At 42.5% G+C, this 25784-nt stretch overlaps 1 protein-coding gene across 2 annotated transcripts in view; it reads right to left on the bottom strand.

Annotated features, from left to right (window-relative positions):
• The window catches only part of ctbp2l (C-terminal binding protein 2, like), a 94932-nt gene that overhangs the window by 37590 nt on the left and 31558 nt on the right, over positions 1 to 25784 (bottom strand). Inside the window, exon 2 of one of the 2 annotated variants that reach the window (XM_063482842.2) lies at positions 15096 to 15302. In XM_063482842.2, coding sequence (XP_063338912.1) covers positions 15096 to 15153 — 58 coding nt within the window. In that variant the 5' untranslated portion in view covers positions 15154 to 15302. Of the gene's footprint in view, positions 1 to 2753; positions 4579 to 15095; positions 15303 to 25784 lie in introns of those variants that run through there. The other variant, XM_063482841.2, reaches the window with a different exon arrangement.

Here is a 25784-nt window from a genome sequence, read left to right as displayed (position 1 = left end):
GGTTTCCTCTCAGAGGCAAAAAAAAAAAGTGATCTGCTGTGTTTTGACTACAACCTGGGCACCGAGTGTGTCACCAAGAGAACAGACTTATTCAGGTAAACACATCAACTGACATATCCCATATGGCTATGAGGCGCTGCTGCCAAGTTCTGGTCTCACTCCTCCCTGTAAGTTACAAGCCCTGCTCCCAAAATATACCCCGCCTCCTCCCCACACTGCCTGCTAATTCTCCAGCCCAGAAAAGTACAGCTGAAGATGTTCTGCGGATTATCTCCACAAGGAAACCACGTGCAAGTGTCCACCTTTGTTAATCTACTGAGCACGCACACAATTCAGGCTACAAGCCAATCGCACATACAGCCAGGGAAATGGCTCTTCTGCTTCACGTGACACTCAAAGTTTCACCCACCTGTGCTGCTCTGTGGGATGCCACTGACGGACAACTCCATGGCCAATGCAAGTGCTTCGAGGCCCTCTCCCTACTTAAGGTTGAAGGAAATGGTGCAACAGAGCTTGACTCAACCGTTTAATGCCATTATTAACACTACTTACAGCTTTAGCCAACCAAGACAGCGCCCAGCGGAGAGGAGGCAGGGCCCTCCCACCTGCACCTACATCTACATAAATATTTTAAGAAACCACCGATTTCACTTCTGCTCACGTCTTTGTTTTTACAACTCTCCTTGGAGAGTAAATTTGAATTTAATGGTACGATAATGTAGATGCCTTCACGCTATGTGTAAACGTCCACTTTAATGTGAGACGATGAAAAGGAGAGTGCTTCGTATTGGGAGAATTTATAAGGAATAACGTGTCAACTTTTCATCAATATGCATGTTTTAACATAAAACGCCATGCATGTAATGCGAGAGGCTCTTCACAGATATACAAGCGCCTCTGCAGAAAAATGACTAGCAATTTCTTGAGATGTACACTGCTCAGGGGGAGCGGGTGGGTAAAAGAAATGATTTCATTTAGTGGCCTACACCGTCTTATTGTTTTCACTCAATTATCTCTGCAAAAAAGTAACAAGTGTAAAAAAAACTAAATGTGTAACACTGAATGCGGAGCTCCACTTTCCCGTTTCCTTAAATGTGAAGATTATCTGCCTCTGATTACCACTGAAACCTATGTTGCCTGGCAACACACAATTAAGAAGTACGCTTTCCGATCAGCAGCAAGGGCCGCCCATTATCAGATGAAGTTAGTGAAGCAACAAATGTCAGCGCCATGCAAATGAGTTTGTTTGCTAAAAGTGTTATGGGAACGTTCGGCCGTCGCCGTGACCTTGGAGAGGCGCGTACATTTCCGCGAAACTGCGAGAGGAACCCTCCTGCCTCCCCCACATCTCCTTCTCCCTCTTCTGAATCTCACACCTCGCTTCTTATTTCCTTGACAACACATGAAGGGAAGCCACTTCATAAAAGTCATTACTCTATAACAAGTGCAACGGCCCACAGACCCATTAGAGAGGCCGGCAAGATACAGGGTTACACGGCTGAAAACAAGGTTAAAAGATTTAATTCCTCCCTAAGCTCATCAGCTCTCATCAGCGGGGAAATATATCAACTAGTTAGAAGGAGAAATCAAAATAAGCTGAGTTGATGCCTCATTGGAGAATTCACTTGCAGTATCTGGACATAAAACGCTACCTCACTACGTGCGTTAGCCTTGTTTGAGGCCCATTAATAACTGTATTTCCGCAGATCTAAATATAAAAGCACGCTTAGGAAAGCTCCAAAAACATATTAATTTAGTAGTTATTTCCTTAATGCCTCTGTCACTATGAAAAACGCTACAAAAGCTATAATGAAATTTCAAAGTGCACATCAACTGCTGTTTATTAGCAGTGATTTTACAATCACATATACTGCTTCTTGGAACATGTTGGAAAACGTGTACAATGCAGATCAGTGGACATTTACTTAATAAACTCAATATATTAGTTAAATTTGAGTTTATAACAAAAGAAACACTCTTTTAGTTGCACTGGAAGCAGGATTTGAATGGAAGCATGGAGTCTATAAAAAAACAGTACCTCCTATAGTCTACGCAAATATACATCCAATTAGTGTAATTGGATTTGAGGCGGTTAAGCCCCAGATTAGGAGAGAGTGCAGCGTAAAATAGAATGACAGTAGCTCTGTATCAAGGAAATAAACTTTTACATATAAGACAAGCTTAACATTGATGCAATTCTGTCACTTAACTCACTCTGTCTAATATCTTACACTTAAATAATCAAAAGTGTTTAAAATGTGCTTTCTAACTTCACCAAATCAAGTGCAGGCAACCTTGAAAAGCAAAGCGGAGCTGCAAACGACTCCAAAAGCACATTCGTGCCTGAAAATAATTCTGACCAACAATTTTAAAAAGAAATAGATGGAAAAAATGTTGACCTCAATAAAAGCAGTGCTGCTCAAAAGAAATATTTCAACTTGATGATGAGACAGGATCCCCTCTGGCAAATGACACAACTCTCTTGCAATACATGTATAAATAGTTGCGTAATTCAAAAAAGAAGACCCCTCCGAGCAAAGCTACTTAACTTGTCAGATGCATCTTGCATGCTACTCCTCCATTCAAAAACACTGTCAGTGTGATTTTTTTTCCTAGTATGCCAAAATCCATGTCAAAATATGTAGAACTAATATACAGAAGAAAATTATTACCAACTTACAAAAAAAATGTTATTCAGCAATAAGGATGGAAGGTTTGCATAAATTAATGAGAAAAGTGAGGTTTGACATTACTTGTGTCAGGCGTAGTGACCATGGTTGAGACTATGACAGGCGGACCGGTACGGCGTCCCACCATCTTGTTGTTGTTAAGGTTTTGCGCTTGAAGAGTGGTGGCAGAGCTGACGGGAACTATGGTACTCTCGGGAGCAGCATTGATCCCCTTGCGGAGAAGTTGTGGGCTGTGAAGGGGGCTTGCTGCTCCTACAGGTGATGCTGGGGGAAAGTTGGGGGCTCTCTTCATCAGTTCCATCGGGGAATAGGAGCCAGAGAAGGTTTTAGGTGCAGCTCCAGGGGTGCCTGGAGCAGGTGGAGGCTGGTTTCCGAGAGCAGACATGGCAAGACCGGTGTGGGCATTATACATGGAGAAGGGTCTTCCCTGAGTCACAGCACTGCTATATCCTCCAGGGCTGACTGGAAAAGCTCCAGGTGCCAGCGGCCGTGCTCCTGGGTAGGTAGTGGTTTCCAGGAGATGTTGGGAGGGTGCGCTGCTCGGTCTTCTACCCAGAAATTCTCCCATTCTAGGGGAAACTGTCTGGACAGTGGTGGGAGGTTGCTGCATCAGGTTGGGGTCCATAGTCAAACCCTGGGGCTGCACGTAGAGGTCATTGCGATGGCTGAAACTATTAGATCGGGCACGTGTTGCCGTCCCACCTGTCTTGCAACTGAGCACCACTCGTGACAGAACACGGGCCTGGGCCAAATTAGGGGCCACAGACCTAACATCATGGTCCTCCATCATCCCCAGTGTGGAAAGGGAATCAAAGCCATGTTGCAGCAGAAGTGTAATTGTGCTTTCAGCCAAGCCTTCCCCTCTTAGGAAAGCCAAGAAAGCAGGGTCCACCATCTTCTTGGGGTCTGCAGCACTGGGTTGGTGAGGAGGCAAGGTGGCGACCATTCCAGCTGTGGCAGCCACCATGGCTGAACTGGGGTCATAGTTTGGATCATAAGGCAGCCTCTGGGAGGCTACAGCTCCGTAAGCCCTGGGGAAAGCTGCGTCCATTCCCTGAGAAGCTGGGTCCACCAACGAACTGGTGGCAGCTGGCTGAAGGGGATCCAGGCGCAAGCTGTTGATACTGTTGTAAGTTTGACGAGCAGACAGCGGTTCAGCAGCATAAACAGGAAGTGGGGGCTGAGCCCCGAAGATCGCAGTAGCGGGAGAGCTGCCACCAATACGCTGGACGTCTGGGATCATCTTAGATCCCAGAGTTTCCCTGTACAAACGGCTAAGCTCATGAAGCGGAGGGGGAGGCGGTGGCGGAGGAGGCGGGGGAGGAGGGGGAGGAGGAAGAGGCGCGGGTGTAGGTGTAGAAGCAGAGGCCAGTAAAGAGGGTGTGGCTCTTGCTTGTCCTTGATCCCAGGAAGACCTAACCCCCCCAACGCAGGGCCCATAATGCAAGGCTGATCTGGTGAGCAAGTGCTGGTTATCCCTGTAAAACCCAGACTCCTTAGGTGGATGACCAGATAAGGTGGCGTCAGTGAGGTAATAATCCTGAGGTGGTGCTGAGGCCCGGCCTGCCATTAGTTCCTTGAGGTAGAGACTGCTGCTTATGTCAGGTACAGAGGTTTTCTTCAGTGGTGGCTGCCCATGCTGGTCCTGCTGGATCTGTCTGTACAGAGAGGAGTGGAGGACTGGATCCCGTTTTTCCCCAAGATCTAGGTGACCGTGAAACCAAACGTCTCTGTCTTCCCCACACAGTGTAGAAGAATTTCTACACCCTGCAATGTTACCGCAGTAGTGACAGCGACTTGCAGCCCTATCGTTCTGGCCTTCACTCCATTCAGGACCACGCTGGCCCAGAGAGCCACCAAAATGCGACTGTTCACTTGAGTTAGGCATCAGTGAAGACAATAAAGACGGCAGCTATAAAGGCGGAAAATAGAGCCAGGTGTTATATTTCAACTCTCCAGTTACACTCACCCCCAATCAAAAGAGAGGAACGGAGAGGAAAAAAGGAAAGGTGAAGTAGGAGGTACCCTTTTACCTGATGTGCAACCGAAAGCCCCCCTCCCCTCACTTCTCAGTCTATGCTATCATGTAGCTCCCTGCTGGCAACCTATTTAAATAATTCAGTCCTGGAAACATGAGAAATCTGTGGGGAGAGAGGCCCAACATGATAAAAACACAGAAAGAATACAAACACACAGAAAATTAACACACCTTTAGGTTGCAGCTCTGCTCCATTCTACTGCAGGGGTCATGCTTGTGCTGGGTATCACGGTTACTTTCCAGCTAAGACTGAGGGTGAGAAATTGGGGTTAAAAAACACATGCTGGACAATGGCAGCAGAATGGAGGAGGGGACAAGGCGAACTAATCCACTGGGGGTTGATGCACGCCACTGCAGGCGCAGTCTTCTTGTCCACTGCGTTTGCCACAAGGGGATTAGCATCAAACTAAAACCTGCTTAAATCCACTGCCCCTTGTGACATCACTTGAACTAGATAGTATACACAGCCAACATACTGCTGATACCTCTGGATGTGTTTATAGAGAGTAAAGCTCGAGTGTTTACCGCTCACCTCTCCATTGGCTTGCAGCCGGTATCCCTCTGGGTATTAATGGATCTTCCCAGAGGGACAGAAGAGGTTGGGGATTGACATGGTGTATTTCCCTTAAGAGAGGGGGAGAGGATGGTTACAGTGTCCAGTCACACAAGTACTACTGTGGGCCACATTTTATTTAGTGACTGCTAGAAAGAAGACAGGACACCACTGGGCAAGTTCACATATATGAATGCCTATAATCAGCCATGTTCTAATGATTGTTTTCGTCATGATTGATTTATACTACGATGAGTAGTGTCTGTATGGTCCTTGTAATGCATGATCCTAGAGACACCTACTGCAGTAGGCTGGTGTGTCAACATAATAGTATCTCAACTGTGCACGAGGCACTGAAAGAACATTACAGGTGTGTAGCAGAAATCTAAATACGTGTGAACTGAATTAGTGCATTATTACATGGTACTAAGCCACTATATCTATCAGTTTGTCAGCAGGCATTCTGGTCGATGTGAGCCATCACAATATCATCTGTGCGCGTCATTTTTATCCACTCACAGAACTTACACTTTGCTACTGCACACCAGATGCGCAGCAGAGCAGATGTGGCTTATGAGATGTCACCATCAGCGAGATAACTGCCAGTGTTTACTTGCTGTGATAAGAGCAATGCAAACAGTGGCAGGAGGAGAAGAAAGGAGCTTTGATAAGTGTCTGATAGGAAAAAAGGCCGATAAAGCGAGAGGCTGCCAGTTTTGACTTTACCTCGAAAACAGATAATGTGAAATAGGACAAGGAAGGAAAGGAAGGGAAAATGACTGGACTATACCGAATGGATTGTCACATCTAAATGTCTATAGGATTGTTTCTGTTCTGCGTTTTACCCATCAATGAAACAGACACCTCGGGTTTAAAGGAATACCTTTTGCTGCAAGTCTCTAGTGACATCATCTGGATGCTTCTGAAGCTAAGACACTGAGACAGCGTGACTGAGACGGGCTAAATTTATTCCAGTTTAAGACTAACAAGAAACTGCTATAATGCTGTGTCTCTTTATGTTGTCCCACTACCTGTCAAACCGCAGAGCCAAATGCTATAACTGCCTTGTTTTCAACTCCGAGCTTAAATGATGCAATAGTGATAAAATATCTAAACAAAACAAAAAAAAACAACAAGAGATTTTTTAATTATGGAACATCTGAATCAGAGAGCATTAAGTAGGTCAAACAAAGAAGAAATCAGAACAGTTTTGTTTCTGCCTGCAGCTCTGTGCAGTGCATGATGTCGCACATCTGAAGAATGCTTTCTTTTATTAGAGGTAACCCATACCTAGCAATTTCCGTGCAGTGATTTCTCAGTCCTGTCCTCTCAGGTCTGAGTCTCCCTGCGCCTTTTTGTCAACTGTAAAACACACCATTAATCACTGTGTTGTATCTCTCTGCGGCGATCGCAGACAATAACTTCTTTTAATAAGCCCCTTCCAGGGCTGTGTGTCACTCAGATCCCCGCTTCCTGACAAAATATTAATAACAATAATAAACATCTCAAGTACGGTCGGACTGGTGTTGCTTACACCGAAACAAGGACGTGGCTTATCATATCTCCCGCAATCTATTAGCAAAAGAAGCTGTGGTAGCAAATTCATCTTGTGCATTTTCCCTGACAAGCCTTTCTCTCACGAGAGTTGCTCCATAATTAAGTGAGCATACTACACTGCACTCATCAAGCAACAGGGATCCTGTGTTTGCTTGTATGAATAATACAATAAAGGGAAACTCCAAATTTAAACACTGGATATGTGGTGAACGGCATCAAAATTAATGCCAAAACCTCGGCTTGCTAGCTCACAGCCAGTCATGCGGCTCTGTGAAAGATCTCTAGGTACAATGTGTTGAACAGACGTCCAGCAACAGTCATGCCTTTGGAGCAATCTGGCCATCTTTCTAGGGCACAGGACGCTAACGGCGGGACTTGGCAGGCAGTGCAGGCAGAGATAGCTGCAGAATGATTTAGATAGCTGCGACTCTACAACTGCTGATCCATTAAACTTTCATAGGGACTTCATAAATTAAAACCATGACTGGAAGAACTTGAAAATTCTACTCAATTACTGTGATTGTACAGTATATTAAAGTTTTAACGAGCCTCTGGGCCTTTTCTCACTCAAACACAAGTGCAGGCAGGAAGGAGGGGCGATGAGGAAAGAAAAACACATGGTACCAATTCTGGTCTGATGGCTTTCAGAGGGTTTACATCTGCTGTGTTATCAAGACGCTGTCCTCCGCCTCTTTACCACCTCGCATCTCTGCAGTGCACGGCTCAGCATGTTACAGATTTCAAGGATGGGAGGAACGCAGGGCAGAGAGAGAGCCGCTACAGGGCAAGACCTCAAGTAGACTTGGTGAAGCAACTGATTAGAGTTTTGTCTTCCATTTTAGCAGGTTGGTATTTTCCATCTTTGCCTTGTGCACAGCCCCACGCTCCGCCTGCCTATCATTATCAAGCCAGTGGCCCATACTGCATCACAGATGGGGCAGACAGAAGGGAGAGACGACAGCCCGCTTGCATTTTGGAGCTGCAGCTGAGTGAAAGAAGAGGGAGGGAAGGAGAGAGCAAGAGAGAGAGGAAAGGAGAGAAAATGTAATTTTTCTCTAAGTCGTTGATGAAAAATGATTTGGAGTTCGGCTAAATGAAACAGCGCTTTTTGTAGTTAAAAGCAGAGATGTGGGGGAAGGGTGGCAATATTCGTATGCGCTGAACGCTATAGAAGGCTAACGTTATTTATTTTCTGTAGTGTTAATGCATAGTGTATAAAGGTCAGTACGTCTTCTGGCACTTTTTATTTAAGAATAGCCGCAATCTATGTTTCATCTCCCAAGATAAGCTAGACTACTGATTCATCAGTGTCTTAGACAAGCAGCTGCACGTAATCCTGATAAAACACCTATAAAGAAATATAATGCGTAGAATGCAACAGATTTCTTACCCTGAGTGATTACAATTTTAGCTATAAAGCAAAAGGAGAAGGACATAAGAATTACAGCAATTTTCAGCCAGTGGATGTGTTGCCAGTGCTGCAAGTGATGCCAGTGCTAGGTAAAAGAGACTTCTGCGGTAAATCTTTGTCGAGCCTATAGCGTAGCCTACAGTTCACGACACCATTACCGGCATTCAGGACTTTGTGTGGTTTTTAATCTGTTAATTACCTCATGGTTGTGTCCCAGTGTTTTATATGTGGTACCAGCCACAATAGGAACAAATAAGATGCTTTTCCCTCCTGGGTCCTCCACTCTTTTTTGGGGGGTCATTCCCTTACGTACATTCCAATAATTGCAATTTCTGCAGTCCTTCTCCAGGACATATTTGAGTCCTTATATTGAGATAATCATTCCTGTTCTCTCACTGACAAATTCAAAAACTGCAGCAAAAAATTACTTGGAAATGCACAGAACGAATCGACGGTACTGAACAGGCCAGTCGAAGCAACGTGTACTTACATTTCCAGGGAGGTGCATGCTACCATGTAGGATTTCAGAGATGTCTGCGATGTACCTACAGTGTAAATTCAACATTTAACAAATATAAATCCCCTGACAGGCTCCAGCCTTGCTACAACCCTGAATTGGATAATGGGTAACAAATATGGACTATCCTGTTCAATTAATGTACTAAGTGAGAAACTATATAGCATATATACTGTACTACATGAAAGCATACCACAGCTGTAGTCTAAAAGGAAACATATTCTAAGTTCAAAATTAATTTAGAGTAATCAACTGGCAATAAACTGGCAATGAAATATAAGAAACGATTTTGACACCATTCCTGGGATGGCAGTCCTCAATCCTCAATGCTATAAATTCATTGCAGTACGCATGCGAAAAAATAAAAGGTCTGGAAATGGTAAATAATCTGAGCACTGAGTCTACAGCTGCTGCTGATCTGTACTGAAAAACAACCCCATTTAACGCTTAGACAGACAAGATGGTAGCAGTTTGACTGATTTGTCGCCCAGTATTAGCTACTTGCTGATCACTCGACACAGGCATTTATAATGGCTAACAAATGAAAGTTTTTAAATACTGGAGGCCCTACTGCTACCCCTCAGCCTCCTGGCAGTACAATCTTTAGGTAGCACAAATTGCCAGGAAGTACAAATTGACCTTGAAGTCAAGATCACCAAAATATGAACTCGTCCAAGATTTTTAGTAGATATATCCAAGGCATCAATTAAAAAATTCTAGGTGACATCTTAACAAGTTATCGCATTCACAAGATTTTCAGAAAACCTGACCTATGACCTGGACCTTGAGGTCAAGGTTACTGATATTCAAACTCATCCAAGATTTTTAGTAGATGTCCACGCTGACTGATGCATGCACACCCAGCCAACAATCAGCTTGGGGCTGAGGTGTAAAATCTAAAGAATGGGAGAAACAACCTTCAACCATGTTGTATGTTGGCGCTGTATAATTTGTCCACCAGTGGGGTCCTGTGCAACAACCTTTTGGCTACATGTTTGGAACGGCATAAACATGACAACCAGCTGATCCAAGCAGAGTCTGGCAGAGCGTAAATAAATAAGTACACATATCAAATCTTAGGAAAATCTGTTCATGTATCATGAATCAGCCAACAGATATATTTTTAAACCTTTCATTTCAAGCTGTATCGATTGGGTTCTAGTTTAAAGAAAACGGCCACAAAATAAGCTTAATTGAATAACCAGTTAAATAAAAGATCACCAAAAATATAATTTTCTTAACTGGTGACTCTAAGCTTCCCTGAATCAGTAAAGCCGGTAAGAACACCCAAACAGCTAGTTACATGACTCACGTTGTTTTTCCTCATGTGCTCAATCCAGTTCAAAGTTCACACTAAACAGATTCACTATAACGGTTATAAGCAAATGCAATCAGAAACTAGAAAGAACAATTCTGCTTCTGTGTCTGCTGTACTACTTTTGTTTTGCATCTAATAAGGATAAATTATATTCCTAATTATTCCACCATAAAGTGCCATCATGTTGCACAACATGAATAAAATGCAGATGCTGATAAAAACATTATCTGACTAGATTAGAGCGGCACTAATCTAACCCAGAGGGAAAAGAGTAATGCAGTCTACAAGAAAAACAACAATCTTTGCAAAGAAAAAAAAATGGATCAGGAGCAAAACTGTCCTCCCTCCCAGCCACTCGGCCCAGTTGCTGCAGAATGATAAACATTGGTTCAGCTCAAATTAAGCCGAGAACATGAAAGGACCTGAGGCTGGGAGGAACATGGGCCGTGGCAGATCACTCCTCATCTCTTCAGATGACAGAAATGAATCTCTCCACCCCTGAGAGAGAAAGAAACAGAACAAGAGAAAGAGTGAGAAAGAGAGATAGAAAGCATCTCTCTATTCCTCATAAAGCCGAATTAAGGCTGATGCTTCCCAGCAGCTGCTTTGATTGAGCTAACTAGCAGCTTTTGATAAAACATTTGCAACCAGCTCCCTGCCTTCTTATTTGCAGACAGGCCAGATTATGCTAAATACATATCAAGGACTTTAATGGCTTAATCAGCCTTGTCATCTAGCCACCGGGTTTTCAGAGATACAGCATATGTGATCCCACTGCCATAAATGCCAATATAAAGACAGCCAGAATGAACAATTTGGGAAATGCTATAATATAAAAAAAATTAAATACAATTTGCACCTTGCGTGGCAATGAGAGCTGTCTTGGATATGACAAGAGGTTTATTTTAATGTTGGGAAAACAATGGAAACAAAGGCAAAGGCTCTGTTGGACAGTACAGAGAGAGTGTAGTCTCAGCAGACGTTTTCAAAAGAGGACGTTCCAGATTTTCACTTGAAAGAGATTGAGAAGAGACAGCACAAATCATGGCTTCATCTGGTCTGTATCTGTTTGCCAACTGCGAGTCTGGTTGAAGTGTGAACCTGGATTAAGATGAGTTACTCCAGACAGTAGCCAAATAGGCCCTGTGAGGCTTTTACCTGCGTGTGAAACCAAAAGCAGCAGATCGCTTCATGTACGCTTTCTCCTTGCTCAGAGACAATCGCCATAGCAGCCTTATCACTCCACTACATGCAATCAGTGGGACAACTCGGCCTGGTCACTGGCTCGTGAACAAATCACAAGCTGTCTTTTTTCCCCCCCTTTATGCCCTCACAATAGCAACCAGGGGACTGATGCACTGATCCTATATGACGGCCATCTGGAGATCTTGTGTAAGTTTTCACGCCGGCATGCTTGTGTTTGCGAGTGTGCGAGAAGGAACGTCGGCAGGTAAGCTCACCATGAAGCAGCTCTGCATGCATCACAGCAACACCTGTTACCGTCTCTCTATGCGTCTCCTGTGGGCTTTGCGCTCAAGCCAAGCAGACAAACTGTTGTTCCCTCAGGAATGACTAACTACCTCAGCTGTCTGATTCATGCAAATTCAGCAGCTGGATCTAGACTGCAATGGTAATCAGGAAGTTATTTCAACCAATAGAAAAAATCCTCCTGTTACTTACAACTCACCTTTAAGGTCAGGTGATTATTAAAGAATTATTGTTCAATTTTTCTTTTTTTTGGGGGGGGGGGGGACTTTTATAAGGAAATCTCCTTGTTGTGCTGTGTATTATAAAATTCATTCGTAATTATAGCCCATAAAAAAACTTTAAGGAAATCTTGGAAATTTCATTGCTTCATTCATTTATTAGTTAAAAAAAAGATTCATAAGGCTGTCATGTCGGTTTGCTGAGCAGCACTAAGAAAACTGCTATCACTGCTTTGTCCAAAGGAAACAGCTTGTGATCAGCAGCAATCCTAGGTAGTGAAAAACCTCCATGTTAAAACAACAGTTCAGCAGGGGGTTATGTACTGTATTGTTTCTTGGCTGGGATAAGTGACTTCCTGGAGTCTTTGCATGTTGACTGGCAAATGGTCCTGGCCAAGAAATCTTCGCAAGTTTTACAGGTGGTGAAAGTTGATTTGGGCAAAGCAAAAGCAGCTTTTTCCCCTTTCCAATCTTTATGCTTAGCTAAGCTATCCAGCTGCTGGGGGCAGCGTCCCAGTTTGGATTTTGGAAGGCAGAGACTCCCTCTCCACCTTCCCTTATCCCTTAAGAATGCTGCTTCAGGCATGTATTTATATGCCACCACTGCTTGTCATTACATTTTGTCTTCTCTCTCCTAAAGTTTGTTTTTTTTGTCTCAGTCTCTATTTGTTCTCCCTTTTCCCCCTCTTCTCTTTCTGCTTAACCCCCCCCCCCCCCCCCCCCCCCCCCCCCCCCATTCAGCCATGGCAGATAATGGCCCCCTTGAGCTTGGTTCTGCTGTTTAAATAAAGCATGTGGTAAAGCATGTAGCATGTGGTATGAATCTTCTCATGTAACTCTGAGTGCAAAGGGAATAAACTTGCAATTGAACCCCCCCCCCCCCCCCCCCAAAAACAAACAAACAAACAAACAAAAAACAAAAATATAAATGAATTAAAATGATTTGCCTGTTCTCCAATTCAAGGTCATCTTCTTGGGCAGCACTGCACCACATATAAAGTTGATGCTATTTTCAGATCTCCCTGTGAAAGTCCCCTATTAAAAACTTTTCACTTCTCTGTCAGGGATTTCATCATGGATCTACAACTTGCGCACAACACAACAGACATCAACGTCTGGGTAAAACTAACCCACCTGTCACGTCAAGGATCATCACTGGTGATCAGCGCTGGTTCTCCTGCTACAACCATGAGACCAAACAGCAGACTTTTTTACTAGAAAAGCCGGATATCTGGTGCATAAGATTAAAAGCACAGCCAGGAGCGTGCTTATTAAGATATGCACTGTTATTTCATCCCCCAGGGTCAGACTGTCAATATGGAGTTCTACCCAAAGGACTGACTTATTTTCTATCGGGTGCTTTGAAAAACACAGTATTGTAGCCAAAAAATGTCTTTGCTCATCAGCTGCCCTATATATCAGATGTGCCTCCCTGTGACTGTCTTTTCCCAAAAATAAAAATTCAAGTTGACACCCAAGGTTTTGACATGCTAAAGGAGGTCCAGAGTGCGAGTGGTCAGCAGCTGTAGTGGAAGTGGGCGAGCACTGCCCTAAGAGAAATTAGCCAAATTTAAGTCAGGTGTTGACCTTTTTATGCGTGTAGTCAAAAAACTTTATGATTGGACCTCATGGCATTTAAAATGTTGTTTTAAAACAGTTCTCCCTATTTCTTTCTCTCTCATTAAATTTTAGCTGTCAAGGTAATACAGAACTGCATACCTGTTAGTGTAGTCAAAGCTATAAAAACAATACTATTATTATTATTAAACTTGTAAAACTGACTAAATAAATAATGAAGGGACTGATTTTGTGATGACTAGTTTTTGGGGTGGCTATCCAGACAACTTTTTTTTTTTTTTTTCAAAAAAAGGCTTGATTATACTCGAGAAATGCTGAACTTAAAGATTCGCTTTTATTGGTTCAGGGTTGTAAGGTAATTTCCTAATGCCAGTATATATTTCCAAATGCTACATCACAGACAAGGTTTCTTGGTCCTGACTATATGCTGGAAGTGTGGCATATGTCCTTCATTCCATGTGCATAAAGCTGAGGTGCTTACATCATGCTGCAAAACAAATATACTGGCACTGGGGGTAATGGTGCGTCTAGCTTCATTTTCCAGCACTGCAGTCATGTCTGCCTCTCTCTGCGCTGGCTCCAGGAGGGCCTAGCAGCTTAACAAGCCTCTTGGGGACCCAGACAGCAGAGAGGAGATGATTTTACCTCAGGACACAGTCTGACAGACCCATACGCACAAACACGCATGCACACACACATACACACAACACAAAACACACGCTGGGCAGTCAAACAAGTGGATTTAAAAATGCACATTCACAAGGCTTCAGATACAGTTTATACACCCACACAAAAACTCATATTCCTTGTTGCCTAGGCTTACTTTGTAGCTATGCGTGCAGCAGGGGGTTCCTCTTGTATGTTCAGGCCTTTCAAAACAACACCACAGCTCTATAATCCACCACCTAAAGCTTAATAATCACTGCAGTTCATGCTGTAAAATTGGCTGCTTTTTAACAGGCGTGACAGGATGGAAACCATTCAATCCCCTGCGGTAATCTAACTTGAGTTCAGATGTTTAGAGATTCTCCTTAACCATAAGTCACATAACAGACACTCCTACACAAACCAACCACAGCTCGCAGAGAGGCCAGAGTAAAGCAGTAATTTCATTTACATCCACCGGATGAATGTTTGCTGCTGAGGTCAACATTCATAGACTGTTTACTGTAGTATCTGACATGTGCGGCGTGCCAGCAGAAAATTATAGCAATCAATAGGCACTGATCGCCGATAGGTGCTAGGGTTTTGCTAAGAACAGCAAGATTAGGCAGTCAATGAAGACAGAAGGAAAAACACAAAAGTGAGGATTTATTTTCCAAAGGAAAGCAACAAGGAGATGCACTTAGCAAGGATTTCATTCTCTGCAGGTCAAAAGAAATGCAGATTTTGAGGTTAAACCCAGGCTAAACCTGTATTCTAAAAATGCTCACCTCTGACCAAATTGAGGTCACTTTAAACCTCAATATGTAGACCATCAAACCAGGATTTTGGTTCAGCGCAGCTCCAAATATAAAGAATCGTCATCACACCCAGTTGACACCCAGTCAAAGTTAATTTACAGCAAAATCCAAATTGTCATTCAATCTGGAGGCCTGCTTGTGCGTACTGAAAGTAGCTCTTGAAACAACAAAAACTGGCGTGAAGGTAGAGAGAAGAGCAGTGCAGGAAAATGTGAGTCGGGAGTGCAAAAAAAGTTTAAGAGGGGTACATACGCAAAACTTTACCTTCACAGATTCGGTCCAGTCGCTGTCTCTTCACTTTGTGTTTGTCAGTCAGGGACATGGCGTCAAACGCGGCACAGCACAGGACGGCAGGGCTCGGCTCCGCACAGCAGGGTATCTCTCCTCCTGAGCCACCAATACTGACAAGGTTCAGACTCCTAGTGCACTGTCAGCACTACTCCCCGGGGCATACCGCCTCGGCACATACACCTACACGAAAGGCACAAACACAAAGAAACTTGGTTTAAAGCAACGCGGGCGCACACAGACACACACACACGTAGTTACTGTATATACACACATCATTGATGTAAAAGCACAAAAAAAAATCTCTGACACAGGAATGCATTAAAGAGTCCTTGACTACAAAGTCCCACAGCCTCTTCTTCACAAAGAGTCTGGGAAGCTGCAGGCAATAGATATACAGGAAATCACTGAATCACACAGCTTCACACACATGCACTCAGACACTGCTGGTGACAAAGTGCTCCATTTGCTCTAAAAAGTGACAAAACTTCAGTGCTCTAAAAGCTCCACTTTTCCCCTGTTTGAAGTGTGTTTTCTTTCCTTGACAAATACTCATGTGAAGCTCCATCTAACTTGTCACTCATCACATTTCTTATTGATCACTGTGACATTTGAGGTATCTCAACTCCGTCTACTTCTTCCCTTTTTTTGCCGTGAAAGTTTTTCAAAACAAAGCAAGTGCAGAAATGCTCAGTCTGACGACAGTCGATGCAAAGAAAGCTGATAAGACTGGAGAGGGGAAATTTATCATCTGATAAAGTGATGCGTCGAACCTGAAGATGGACTGTCATGTAATGACACATTCAGACCAACAGAGGGTAGTTAGAATCTACCCAGAGAGAAACACATGATCACATCCACACAATATAAAGCCAGATGATTACTGAACTTCAAATAACTTTCGCTTGGCCACGATTTGGCCTTGCAGACATAATCACAGTTGCCATTTCAGATAAAGAGAAGTTTTTAACTTTGAGCTGTCTGAAAATGTAACCCGACAAAGCCTTTTTAATTCACTATCACTCACAGACATGCAGGCAATTATTTGTACAATTGCATCTTTGTTACAAAGGAAAACAGAAGAGTATGCTTTTCTTTGCATGCAGCACATAAAGAGCGGGGAAAAGCATCTGAGTCAAATGGAACTAAATTATTGCAGCACAACAGGGATTAAACGTTCTCTCTCTCAAAACACTCATATCCCACATTGTGCTCATCCAGGACCAGAGCCTGAGGCGCCTTTGCTCTCACAAAGTGCTGAGATCACTGAAATATCTCTTTGTGTCAGAAAGCATCACAGCAAAGTCATTACACAAAGTCTTCATCAGTCCTGTGTGGTCAAATATCCAGGGTAAAAACACGAGAAGGGTGAGAAGGGAAAGATTTCATATGGTGTGGATTTGAGCCGACCTGTGCTAATTCGGCAGAACTGGCTAGTCAAATGTGAAACTACATGCTACTGTGGGTGGTGCTGAAAATTGACATTATCAGGACACCTCTGCACATATGGGACCATGCAGAGCTATCACACCAGGAGGTATACAGACTTGTATGCAGCCTTTCCTTGAGGAAAAAATCCTCCACATGTTCCTATTTAAGCGTATATCGCCACACCACTTTTTCCCCTCTAAAACTGCCGTTTTCTGTTTATCAGCCTCCTTTAATGATTTCAGTTCTTTTCCTTTATGGACTTATGGAAAACCTAAATGCTTAAAGATCTTTAGCAGGTCATAAATGCAACAACATACAACCTGAGACCGTCAACATGGATAAAGAAGTGCCCATTAAAAAGAAAAATCAAAGAAATCCCTGCAGAGGTGGAAAAGGCGAATCATTTTCCTGTTCAGCTGAGTAATCTTTAAGTTACTGTCATGGCAGAGAAAAGAGTGATTTTGACGAGAGGAAGCCGCACACAAGGTTACTTCCAGGGTGCCTTTTTAACAATATGGTACTCCGGCTGGAGTATGTTAACTGCTGCTGGAAGGCCTCACCCTGTTACTTCATTTCAGTCTCCTCTCAGTCCCTCCTCCCTCTCCCCTTTCATCTGTCCATCTCTCTGTAGTGCCGCTGCCTCTGAGGTCTCTCGCACAGAGTTATCAATCACCGGCCCTTGTTCCAGGGCCATCCACTTGTGTGTGTGTGTGACATAAAGAGTGAGAGCGACAGAGAGGGTGGGAAGTTGAGAAAAGGAGGATTCACAGAAGCTAACAAGACCCGCACAGAGGCCAAACCTTCCCCATCTTTATGCCTGTTTCTTTTCTGTTAGACAGTCAACTATAAGCAGTGGTCTGAGAACAGTTTCATTTTCAAAAAAAAGAAAAACTCACACGAATCAAGAGTTCAATTTCTCAATACTATAAAAGAAAAAGTGAAACAAGCCTGACAGTGCAGCCAGCAGTGCATGAGAGGGTATTTAGGCAGGAATTTTGCACACTCAATTCAAACACAAAGGTCATATACATGAATCTTAATATTTAAGAGGTATTAAAAGTCAGATGATCGATAAAACTCCCCCGCTTGCGTGGCCACAGCTCATTGAAAGGGAAACATTTGCGCGCGAGACACCGAAACATTAAATGAACGAATCCATATCTGTGACAGCCGGCTCTGTCTCTCAAGGATGGCTTCACCCGTGAGCACAATCACAGTCTGCAAACTCTGCTCAATGTCAGGGGCACACAGAGATCCCTGTCAGAGTATGTATGGTACGCAGATGTGGGGGAAGGGCAGTCAGTTAGCGGGGGTTTCGAATGCAGCACAAAGACAAACAGTCTCAAATGACTGATCTCGTTGTAAAGTGATTTATGACAGAAGAAAACACCAACAAATCAATAAGAAAAGGCCATCTCAGAAAGTATTAGGACCCCTTCATTTTTTCACACCTTCTAGTATTATTACAACTGAAATCGGGAGATTGTTTGCTAAGCTTAAGCATATTTTTAAAGTTTTATGCAGCTGCTGGGTTCTGAACTTTTGAAGTCTTAACCTACAATCCATTATTATTTGCTCAACTTAAATTCAATTTTTTATTCAATGTTATTCTTTTATCTGGCTCATGTTATATTAATTCATTAATGTATCGATTTAACAAAGTTAAAGGTTACGTTTTTTTATCGCACATATGTGAATAAAAAAGTATCACATATGCTGCCATAGATATGTTTAGTGGTTTTAATACCATTTAACTTCCTGAGTTGGCACTGACACAGGGGGCGTGTCTAAGCTTAATCTATGTGCAGCGGTGGAGTGATCAGGCACAATGTTAAAGACACAGACATGTGAAGCCAATAACTCTGATCATCTTCCTAAAAGGACTCTTTGGTCCTCGTGTGGCTATTAACCTTCACATTTATATGGAGGCATATGTGAGGTTACGCCAGAGAGCAGGCGAACAGCTTATAGACACCGCATGTTGCTGATGACAAGTCATCGAATTGAGCAATAATGCAGGTGGTATAATGGAGATTCGGATCTGTGCAATTCTGGTTTTAGTTATCAGAAAGATGTATATCAGATCAGGAAGTCAATGGCCATGTGACTCTCTAAGCCAATCGTCTGCCAAACATATGACCTCTATTTCCTTTAATGCACTGAGGAAGACCACAACGCTGAGACATAAAGTAAGTGACATCATTTGGTTTTGTGGCTTTGTTTGACCTCTTTTTAAGGCAGAAGAAACTGTTTGGTGATCTTGTGATTGGCATTTTGCGCTCTACTTTGATCTTTTATTCACCAAACAATTAATTAACACATCAGAAACCCAACATATACAGTCATCAATAATGAAAGCATTAATTCTATTCTGTCCTGGTTATTCTCCACCCAACATTGTGACTTTAACCATAGGAGGATGTGAAAAAAAATAATAATCCAAATTAAATTCATTTGTTGCAGCATCATCTTGTAATGCGATGAAATTTAATGATGATGAAATAAGAAAATAATTTTGCTTTGGTAAATAGATATGAGCAACGTCCCTGACCGACTTTCATTAGATAGCAATAATTACATGCTTTATCAGACAGGGTGGGGGTGTACAGACTGAGCAAAGGCAATCTCACACTGTCAAATGAGTCACTCGAGTTACAGCATCACTTCATGTGTTGACACAGATCAGTGTGATTAGAAAAGCTTTAAAAACAGAGCACACAGGATGTTTTATTTTAAGAAAGATAGAAATATATTTAGACAGGAGGGAGTAGTTAAAAAGCTAAACTGAAAGCTAAACTGAAGGTTGGACGCTATGAGAGTGTCTGAGGATGAGTTTGGGAGATTGAATAATTAAAAAGGTCAGGCTACCTGCCTGCTGCGTGTCGCTTCACACACGCCGGCATGCACACTCGCGGTTCTAAGAGAGACGCAACGCACAGTAGGACAAAGACTGAAGAGAGACATCATTTGGGGGAATGATCATTTTCCCTAGAACACAGTGCAGTTTGTGAACTAATTGGGTGAATCCATAATTAATTTGCTGACATTAAGCCTTGGGGTCTGCTCCAGTAAGGCTCTACTTTCTAAGGATTTGAACAAGTGCTAGTGAAGCCCTGGGCTTGCTGCTGAAGGGGGAGTCTCTTTTTTCTTCACCAGACAGGTTCTGACATTTATATATCTAACGGCGATACATTTCCACAAACGTCAGTTAATGCCCGACAGCGTGGGGATTCATTTATTGGGGATTTTCTCAATGAAACATTTAAGTGATAGATAAATCTGGAAAATCCACACTCAACATGTTTCCAATCCACATCAAAAGCAAACAGGCCTAGGTTTTATTTCTCAGGGTCAAAACATGAGAGTTTTCAGCCACTGACAATTGCATACACTGACTCTTAATGCTTAGACTAAAATATGATAGCTGCTGAGACTTCTGCTTGATTATTCTAAACAACGAGTTGCACTTTTTGTCTAATTTGTCAGTGAATATAACTCACTGGATGCTTCAGATATAACAGGTGTACCTGTTTAACTGTTCGTTAATGCAGATTATCTAATCAGCCAATCAATGGCAGCAACTCGATGACTTTACGCATGTAGACATGTCAAAGATGACATGCTTTAGTTCAAACTGAGCGTCAGATTGGGAATACCCAGACTGCTTCAAGCTAACATGAAGGAAACAGCTACTCAAATAATCATTCGCTACAACCAGACTACGCAGACGAGCGTGTAATGTTGTGGGGGATAATTTCTTGGGAAACCACAGACTCCTTACTATCAATCAATCAACATATAACTGCAACAGCCTTCTTAAGTATCGCTGCTGAACATGACCACACAGTACCCATCCTCTGATGGCTGCTTCCAACGAGATAACACACCATGTCACAAAACTCCAATCATTTCAAAATGGTTAACTGAATGTGACAATGAGGTCACTGTTTTCAAATGGCCTCCCCAGTCACCAGATCTCAATAAAGCATGTGATGCTATCATGTCAATATGGACCAAAAACTCCAGCAACTTGCTGAATCTCTGCAATGAAGGATTAAGGCAGCTCTGAAGGGAAAGGGGGCTCCAGGCCAGAACTAGCAATGTGTGGTATTGCATATGTCAGGATTATAACAAAAAGTTGCTCTAGTGACAAACCAATCAGTGATTAGTTTTTGGTGCTTATCTATTAGACTTGAAACCATTATTAAATAAAAATGAATGACAAACAGGAACAGAATATTAATCCAAATCTTCTGATAATGAAAACAAATGGAGATCGCAGCTCATAGTATTTGTAATTGCTTTAAAAGGATTCCCTTCGTATGGCACTCGTTTTCTCTCACGAGCTACTGCACTTACTTGATTGAAACAAGAAATGAGCCTGGCACATACATCCCACAATTGTTTATCATGTCTAATCCGATAAAGATCCAGATTACAAACTTGTGAACATTTTCTATTAGGAAAAACAAATGTGGAGACTGTTGAGGCTTGGCACAGGTGCACGCTCGTAGCTCTTTCTAGTTTGAGCTGATTTCAATATTTGTTTAGTAATTATGATGAAAAATCTTCAACAGCTGCTGCGGTTTTTTTAAAATATAAAATAATAAGACGTGTGGTGCAGATCTTCAATGATTAAAATGAGGTACTACAGGATTAGATGGGAATAGTCTCTTGATTTAGAGTTGTTTGAATTGCATTATGTAACTACGAACCCATCCACTGTTTGGCAATCTTTTATAGCCAATCGATACACATTTTCAGTATCTGGCAAAAACACAGAAACCACAGTGAAACAACAAGGATTTTATCAATCTTCAAATGGAATGAATCCGGACAATGGGGTATTGATTTACTTTTGATGATGAATGAGTTTCTGAGTAAAAAAAACAGCAGTGAGAGGCAGTGTATTTTATCTGTATTGAATGGATGGTTAGAAAGTTAGATTATCTAACTGGTTATTTTTAGTAAGTTGCCAAATTATGTCTCATACAGAAAAGCTTTATGTGATCTTTCAAAAGACATGTCAAATACACTTTAAAGTCTGTATTTATCTTAGTTTCTTACCCAGCTGACGCTACAATTTCAATGCAATGTCTCAATTTGAGCTCTGTGAGGATCCTTGCCAAAACAGTAAAAGCACAAAATAGTAGCTTTAAGATAGAGTTGGACAACTTATGCAGTTACTTCTCCTGACTTAATTTCCCTGTGGAGTTTGACAGGAAAATTGTGAGAAGAGACAACCGGTTCAGGTTATCTGACAGTGTGCAGCAGGAAAACGCACAGCAATATCCATCCCTCTTACTGCTGATTCCTATCAAAAGCTGAAGCTCAGCAAGCCTCTTCAGAGACTCCGAAATGAAAACCTCCTCAAAGCGAGCTAAAGTTCACACTTCCAGCCAAAGAGGCACACTTCACTTGGAAAAATACCTCTATCCTCTCAATTTCCTTTAGAAATAACAAACACTAGTCTCAATGACAAGGTTGTTTACTATTGAAATCTCAAACCATTATTACCCCCTTGTTATTTTCTTCAAAAAAGGCCTGTGTTTTCCTTCCACTAGAGCCCCCTTTGAACAATGGAGACCATTTTTCCCTTTCAAATGCTGGAGTTCCTCTAGAGGTAAATCTGTCAGCAGTGGGCCAAAACAAAGAAAGAGAAAACAGGAAGGTGTGGACACCCTCCAGCACCAACCCGGCTCAACTATTAATATCAACTTTCATGCCTAAGATCCTCAGCACCTCAGGCTGTGGAGAGTGTGATTTCCATGAACCAAACAAGGCCTGTGACAGCGTAGGCAGGTGACAGCTTGACACACTTATATTTAGCTTGGTAAGCATGCTAAAGTGAATGCCTTCAGACTCCAGAATTGTTGAACTACTGCTAATAGTAATGAAAATTTAGTCTCAAAATTTATTCCACTGTAGCCCACCTTGTGCTATTTACGTCCAATCAATAAAATCTTGTTTCTCAGTGTTCCAAAGGCTGGGGTTATCAGCACACAGCACAGCCAGAGCCAAAGCTGAAAACACTTCCCAGTACAGGAAAACGCCTGCAGCGTGCCAACCTGGTGAGCAGAGGGAAGGCGTGGCCTGCCTTGTGAGGGTGAGGTAAGAACTGCACTCACCACCAGCCTGGTGTCAGTGAGAGGCCAGGCTCCGGCTCAGACAGCCTGCCAGAGTCCAGCCGGCTCAGCCTGGCTCCCTCTGGGTCCTTCCAGGAAGAGCCAGCATGATTCAGAGCTTCCTGATCCAGGAGAACGAGGTTCTTCCACTCCCCCAAGAACGTGCCCACGAACACGCCACACACACACCCACACACACACACACACATGCATACACACCCTTCTCCCTGTGGACGGTGAGACGGCCAACTCCGTGCTGTTCTTGGGCTTACATTGGGTGGAAGCCAAGTCAAACAACATGTTGATAAAGTCCAGAGCAGAGTGGTGAGAGGAACACAGAGAAAGAGAGTGAAGGGTGTGCTGCAGCAGACATGAGATTCACGCAGCCAGGAACATTTACGGATGATTCCAGATTGTCGAACGTTTTGTAGTTTTGACAATCAATTTGTTTGGTAATTTTCAAAGAAAAAGGAAAACCTAATTGCTGAAACATGGTAACGTGATATGTGTGGCCAGAAAATTCATGTTTTAAATCAACTCAGTCATTCACGCTAACTCAGAGGCAAACTATAAAATTACTACAAACCCTGTGCACTGCAACATCCACCACTGTATAAATACTGACTTCCTAGTTCACCTGCCATCTGATGTATTTAGCGCACAGTTTTCACCCACTGATTAAAGTGGGTTTGCTTGCCATTTATTATATCATCTGACTGATGTTATACGTTATATAACTAACATCAGTGATGCTCATAACTACAAAAAAACTCATGCATTGTAATTAACGGATATTTTCCTTTAAATGCAGCATCAGCAGTGTGGTTTGTCTGCTCCCACAGCAGTTTTACTGGCTACATTTTGGAGAACCACAGCCAATAACTGACTAACAGGAGAGCTTTTCATCCGAGCCCCCTCGGAAGAGCTTGCAACACAAGGTTGGCCTACCTCTCTCTTTACCACCACATCCTATCATTTCAAGCTCTACTAATATGCCATGCTTCAAGGGACCAGGACTGACAGACACACATACAGACACACACGGCTCAGTCAATTAGTACTGGCCCAACCTTGCAGCTGAGAGATAAATGGTGTAGAGTCTCAGCAGGCTTTTGCGTGAAGCTGTGCTCCTTGTCCGCCGTATGTAGAACAGCTCTCTGGAGGCCGGCTAGCCCCAACGCCATGAAGCGATGTGGCAAGCGCAAGGCTGAGGAGGGCCTCAAAGTGCTCAGGCTTGTATTAATATATGACCACTAGGACTCTGAACTCCCTAATCAGAGCTGGTCTGAAAAGCTAAAGAAATGAGAGGCGGTGAGGTTTTCAGTTGGGGTGTAAAGCTCTGTACAGAGTTTCAGGTCATTCCACTTACACCTCATTAACCATTTTTATGTGCAGTATGCTTATAACCCGTCTACTGCAAGAGATCTAATGTAAGTGACCAAGATTTTTTTGGGGTGGATTGGGGATGAAGATGGCAACTCAGACTGCATTTACACTGAGCCAGCTAAATCTGAAAATGCTGTTTAGCATGTGTAATAGTGGGTTTTCTGTCCACATAACGCATGCAAACAAGGTAACATCTACATTTGTTCTTTTTTTAGTAAATACACAAATCCCAGCCATCATCTAGTAAAGAAATTCTGCTCTCCTCATCTCATTGTTCTCATTTACATATATTCCCATCTTCTGTAGCAAGAGCTCATCGAGAATAAAATTGTAAGTTTATTAAGGGTTCATAAAAGCTGTCCCTGCTCTGCTGCATTGCATCAATCAAACATCAGATTTACGATTTTCTTCAGTGAGGACGGGAAAATCCGCTTTTCCTGTTTTGAAGAAATGTGAAGTCTATGGGGTCCAGCTTCATCAAACTGAAAGCTCCACCACAGTTTCGGTGTAATCTTGAAACTATCAGGTGGGGATCATCTGTTCTTCAGTAGCCACACTTTACTATTGAACATTTCCAACAGGCTTTATGTCATCAGATCATTTTAATATAGCTGATCTCACACCACAGCTACTGCTTACAGATGCCCATTTTGAGCTGTGGTCATAGCAAGTTTTAGTCAGCTCGTTAAAAAACCATAGCAATTTTGAATGGTTGATCCCCCATTTAAAATCATTTCTTGTGGGTTTTCAAAACTGCTTCCATCATTTTATCACTTTTATCATTCTTTTTTTTTTTTTTTATACGCAAACACCTTTCTCACCCCGGCTCAACCACATACACAAACCGTCATAGCAGCACTCAGTCCACAAGGACTCTCAAATAAGAAATAAAGATTGCAATTTCTGCACAAAATTTGTCAATACATGCCCCTAATGTGTATTTCATTTTTTGTGTTTAAGAAAAAAAACAGTGTCCTTAATCCAGTGAGCTACAGAAGGAGGATTAGAAGACTTTCATTCTAGAAGAAGGCAACATCTGGCCAGTAGAGATGTGAAGCCAAAAATCTCTTCCTGTGTAGAAGGCAGACTAAGGGTCCCAAACATGGTAATCAACCAATCAGAGGAATGGAGTGTCAAGTGTAACAGGATTAAAGATGTATTAAAATAACCAGTTCAAATGTTATGCAATTGTGGACAGGAAAATGACAAACTTCTATATCTGGGTAAATATCAAAGTCTTGATGGAGAATAATGAACCTTATGTAAACTGTAAACTGAATAAGTGGAAGGCAAGCAAAAAATAAGACTTTGTTAGCATTTTGAATAACCCCCTGCCACTAGTGCTGGGCGATATGACGATTTATATGGTGTGGACGATAGAAAAGTGTCTATCGTGCCATTTGTCTTCTATCGTTTCTATCGTTTCTAACCCAAATTTTATAAATTATTACATAAAATATATCATTAACCCTTTACAACCGGTCGGAGCAGGCACACTCCGTTTTCCCTAACTATTTTTAAATCCCTGTAGAACTGTAACCACGTAAGGTAGCGCAATAATGTTTTTTTTTTGCATATGAAACCGTAGGAGTTGTACTTACATCTTATTCCATTAGCTTGCCCTAGGTCACGGTTTTCTTCCACATATAGCTTTGCAAACATTGCATAAAAAGCACTTCCAGCAACAAAAACATAATATTCCAGACTTGCAGCAACAAAAACA

This window comes from Pelmatolapia mariae, linkage group LG8, assembly GCF_036321145.2.
Source record: "Pelmatolapia mariae isolate MD_Pm_ZW linkage group LG8, Pm_UMD_F_2, whole genome shotgun sequence".
Lineage (NCBI taxonomy): Eukaryota > Metazoa > Chordata > Actinopteri > Cichliformes > Cichlidae > Pelmatolapia > Pelmatolapia mariae.
This window is presented reverse-complemented; position numbering and strand designations above follow the sequence as displayed.